We start from the raw sequence: 4327 nt of genomic DNA, 5'->3' as shown, positions 1-4327 counted from the left end.
GAATGGGAATGGGAATGGGATGGGAATGGGGGACACCTGCTGGAGGTGAGGGACGGGAATGGCAATGGAATGGGAATGGGAATGGGAATGGGAATGGGAGTGGGAATTGGGCTGTGGGACACCTGCTAGGGGTGAGGGATGGGAATGGGAATGGGGATGGGAATGGGAATGGGGATGGGGATGGGAGTGGGAGTGGGAATGGGAATGGGGATGGGAATGGGGATGGGAATGGGGGTGGGAATGGGGATGGGGCCATGGGACACCTCCTGGGGGTGAGCAAATCGTACTAAACCCAGAGATTTTGGGGTCCAGAGCAAAGACCCTCGGGCTGCATCGCCGGGATGGATTGGAGGGAATTTGGGGTGGGAAAATCTAATTTTGGGGTGTGAAAACCTTAATTTCGGGCATGAAAAGCTTAATTTTGGGGCATGAAAAACATGAATTTTGGAGTATGAAAACCTTAAATTTTGGGCATGAAAAAGTTTAATTTTGGGGCACAAAAAACCTTCATTTTTGGGAAATGAAAACCTTAATTTTGGGCTTGAAAACCTTTAATTTTGGGGCATGAAAACCTTAAATTTTGTGCATAAAAAGTTTAATTTTGGGGCACAAAAACCTTCATTTTTGACATGAAAACACAAATTTTGGGTGAGAAAAAACCCTGTATTTTGGGGCATGAGAAACCTTCATTTTGGGAAATGAAAATCTTAATTTTGGGCTTGAAAACCTTTAATTTTTGGGCATGAAAACCTGAATTTTTGGCCATGAAAACCCCTCGGTTTCCTGGGCTCTGCTGCTCCTCGAATCCCGTGCGGAGCCCCAGGGAACAGCGGGATCTTCCCGGCTGGAATGAGTGTGTTGGGAACCGAGGCTCTGGGAAGTTTGGGATGGACGCTGCGGGAATTCCCACCGGGATTTGCCAGATTTCCCGCACTAAAGCTCCACCTTCACTCCATCCACGAGCCCCCGTGTCCCGGGATGGCTCCTCTCCCCGCCTTCGGAGCAGGAATTCCTGAAGAATTCCTTCCCAGGAGAAGGAATTTCCCGCGGGATTAGGCCGGGCGGGATCTGCTCCCGCAATCCTTGGAGCTCGTGGGCATTGGGTCAGCAGGAATTCCCGGCACTGGGAATGCTGGAGGGAAGGGAATGAATCACACGGATCACATCCAGACTTCCCAGGATTTGGGTCAAATGCGGCCAAAGGTTTGGGAGGTTTTGATCCAGGGGTTTCCCGCAGATCCGCTACACCGGCTGCTCCATGAATCCCGCCCGCTCCTTCGCCCCCGCCGTCATCGTCGGGGACTTCAGCGACCACTGGGTAAGGACGGGGGGCTGGGGGGTGGGATGAGCCCTCGGGATTCCTTCCCAGCTGGGGATGGGACCAGAGCAGGAGGAGGAGGAGGAGGAGGAGGAGGAGGAGGAGGAGGAGGAGAAGGAGGAGGAGGAGGTGCTGCCCCGGCTCATCCCAGCGGGATTGCGGCAGGAGCGGGGTTGGTTGGCGGGACTGGGCAGGAGAAGCAAAGCCAGTGGAGTGTGGGGAATCCCTTCCCGGTGGATTTAGGGATCCCTTTTCCATGGGATCCATTGGGAACGTTCCCGGTGTTCGGGCTCGCTGAGGACCTTTCCTGCTTCCCAGTGGATTTAGGGACCCCTTTTCCATGGGATCCTTTGGGAATGCTCGCTGGTATTGGGGCTCACCGGGGTCCCGGGGCTGCCAGAGCTCCAGGAGGGTTTGGAGAATGCCCTGAGGGACAGGGGGGATTGTTGGGGTGTCCTGGGCTTGGACTGGATGGTCCTGGTGGGGTCTCCCAGCTCGGGACATCCCGGGATTTCCGTCATCAAGGAGCACCTTTGGAGGCTGAGCTGGGGGGGTTTGGGGGGATGAGCTCAGAGGGGTCCAGGCCAAGGTGCTACCTCTTCCTCCTCCTTCTCTTCCTCCTCCTTCTCCTCTTCCTTCTGCTTTTCCTCCTCTTTTTTTTCCTCCTCCTCTTCCTTCTCCTCTTCCTCCTTCTCTTCTTCCTCCTCCTTCTCCTCCTCCTCCTTCTCTTTTTCTTCCTCCTCCTGGTGCTCCCCAGAGCACAAACCCTCGGGAAGCTGCTCCTCCAGAGGAGCCCAAACCCCTCAGCACGTCCAGGGCAGACCCAGCACCAACGAGGGGCTCTGAGCCGAGGAGATGGACGGCAGAGGGGGGTTGGGAACGTTGGGGCACTGGGTGGGAGTTCAGACCCCCTGAGCAGAGCCGGGTTCCATCCTGCTCCCAGGAGGAACTGTGGCAGCCCTCGGGACGCTCCTCATCACTCCCGGTTCTCCCACCCCGTCCCTGGACGGGTCTCGCCGACCCCCCCGGTTTGGCTCACGCTGCTCTCCCGTCCCTCCCGCAGCTCTTCTGGGTTGTTGGGAACGTTGGGGCGCTGGGTGGGAGTTCAGACCCCCGGAAAAGAGCCGGGGTCCGTTCTGCTCCCTCGGGACGCTCCTCATCTCTCCCGTTTCTCCCACCCCATCCCCGGGAGGGTCTTTCTGGCCCCCCCGAGTTTCCTCACGCTGCTCTCCCATCCCTCCCGCAGCTCTTCTGGGTGGTTGGGAATGTTGGGGTGCTGGGTGGGAGTTCAGACCCCTGGAGCAGAGCCGAGTTCCATCCTGCTCCCTCGGGACGCTCCTCATCTCTCCCACCCCATCCCCGGGAGGGTCTCTCCGGCCCCCCCGGGTTTCCTCACGCCGTCCCTCCCGCAGGTCTTCTGGGTGGGGCCGCTGGTCGGGGCGGCCGCGGCCTCGGTGCTCTACAACTACGTGCTGTGCCCGCAGCCCCGCACGCTGCAGGAGCGCTTGGCCATCCTGCGGGGCCGCGAACCCGAGCCCGACTGGGCGGAACGCGAGGCCCGGCGGCGACAGTCGGTGGAGCTGCACTCGCCGCACCCCCCGCCCCGGGGCATGTCCGAGAAGGTGTAACGGCACAAAAACCCCCCTCCCCTCCGACGGGCCGGGAGAGGAGCTGGAAACCTCCCGGAGCGCTCGCCCGCATGAGCTTGTCCCCTCTCTCCCCTCTCTGTGCCGCTTCGTGCCGCGTCTCCCGGGGGGGGCTCGGGGTCACTGCCACCCCCGCTCCGTCCCCTTCCAGCTCGGTGATGCCGGAGGGGACACCGCGACCCCCCGGTCCGTCCCCGGGGTCGGTGGGACCCCCGCTCCGTCCTCTCCCAGCTCAGTGATGCCGGGGGGGACACCGCGACCCCCCAGTCCGTCCCCGGGGTCGGTGCGACGCCCGTCCCGTCCGCTCCCAGCTCGGTTATGCCAGGGGGGACACCGCGACACCCTGGTCCATCCGCTCCCGGCTCGGTGATGCCCGGAGGGGACACCGCGACCCCCCGGTCCGTCCCCGGGGTCGGTGGGACCCCCGTTCCATCCCCTCCCAGCTCGGTGATTCCGGAGGGGGGACACCGCGACCCCCCGGCGCGGCTCCTTCCCCGTTTCCCCCCGGCAGGACGGGGGCCGCGGGGCCCGGGGGAGGTTGTTGTGCCCTGGCAGGACCTGCGGAGGTTGTTGTACCCTGGCAGGACCTGCGGGGCCGCGCAGGGGGGTCATTAAGGGCTGGGCGTGGGGGTTCCACCCGCCGGTGCCTCATCGCCGCTGAACTCCGCTCCCCTTCGCGGAACCCCGCAATCCCAGAGCAGAATTATGAGAGACAAAATCCGATTTTCATGTACACAGGCGTGCGGCGAAGTTGTGAGATATTCAAGTCCCGCTTGGAACTGGGTGTCAGGGTCTGTTTTTCGGCCGGATAAGGGAAATGTAAAAGTTCTTAAAAATTAAAATCTTTGGGGGCCGCGTGGAAATTTTGTACACGGGGGTTTCTCTTCTCTCTCTTTGGGCTAAAAGAACAAAGCAAGAGCCGTCATTTTTGACAGAGGACGCCTTGCAGCCAATTGGAGGAAGGGAAAGCCTCTTTTTCAGAGAAAAGAAAGCTTTTTAGGCAAAAATGAACATATTAAAGTTATCTGAAAAGGGTGGGATTCTGTGAAACTATAAAATGTATGGAATTTAAATCCGAAGGGTCTTTTCTCCCCGAAGAACTCGGTGTGAGACCGGCCCTGGCGTGCTGAATAAATCCTTCCTTTTTGTTTTGGGAGTTTTTCCCGCCTTTTGAAATTCAAGGGAGGAATTTTTCTCACATAACGAGCTGGAAGGGACCCAAAAGGATCATCCAGTCCAACCCTCAGCCCTGCACAGGACCATCCCTAAAATCCCACCCTGTGCCCCAGAGGAGCATCCAAACCCTCCCGGAGCTCTGGCAGCCTCGGGGCCGTGCCCACTGCCCTGGGGAGCCTGGGCAGTG

General features: G+C 59.7%; 1 protein-coding gene across 1 annotated transcript in view; it reads left to right on the top strand.

Moving 5' to 3' along the window:
- The window catches only part of LOC114002167 (aquaporin-2), a 7649-nt gene extending 3532 nt beyond the window's left edge, over nucleotides 1–4117 (top strand). The window contains exons 2-3 of the mRNA XM_039378820.1: nucleotides 1238–1318; nucleotides 2731–4117. Of these exons, the coding sequence (XP_039234754.1) occupies nucleotides 1238–1318; nucleotides 2731–2946 (297 nt within the window). The 3' untranslated portion in view covers nucleotides 2947–4117. The remainder of the gene's footprint in view (nucleotides 1–1237; nucleotides 1319–2730) is intronic.
- Nucleotides 4118–4327: the final 210 nt, after the last annotated feature.

Source organism: Pipra filicauda, unplaced genomic scaffold (assembly GCF_003945595.2).
Source record: "Pipra filicauda isolate LSUMZ 115617 unplaced genomic scaffold, ASM394559v2 scaffold1497_size31291_pilon, whole genome shotgun sequence".
NCBI lineage: Eukaryota > Metazoa > Chordata > Aves > Passeriformes > Pipridae > Pipra > Pipra filicauda.
The sequence above is the reverse complement of the archived record's forward strand: the minus strand, read 5'-3'. Positions and strand labels throughout refer to the sequence as shown.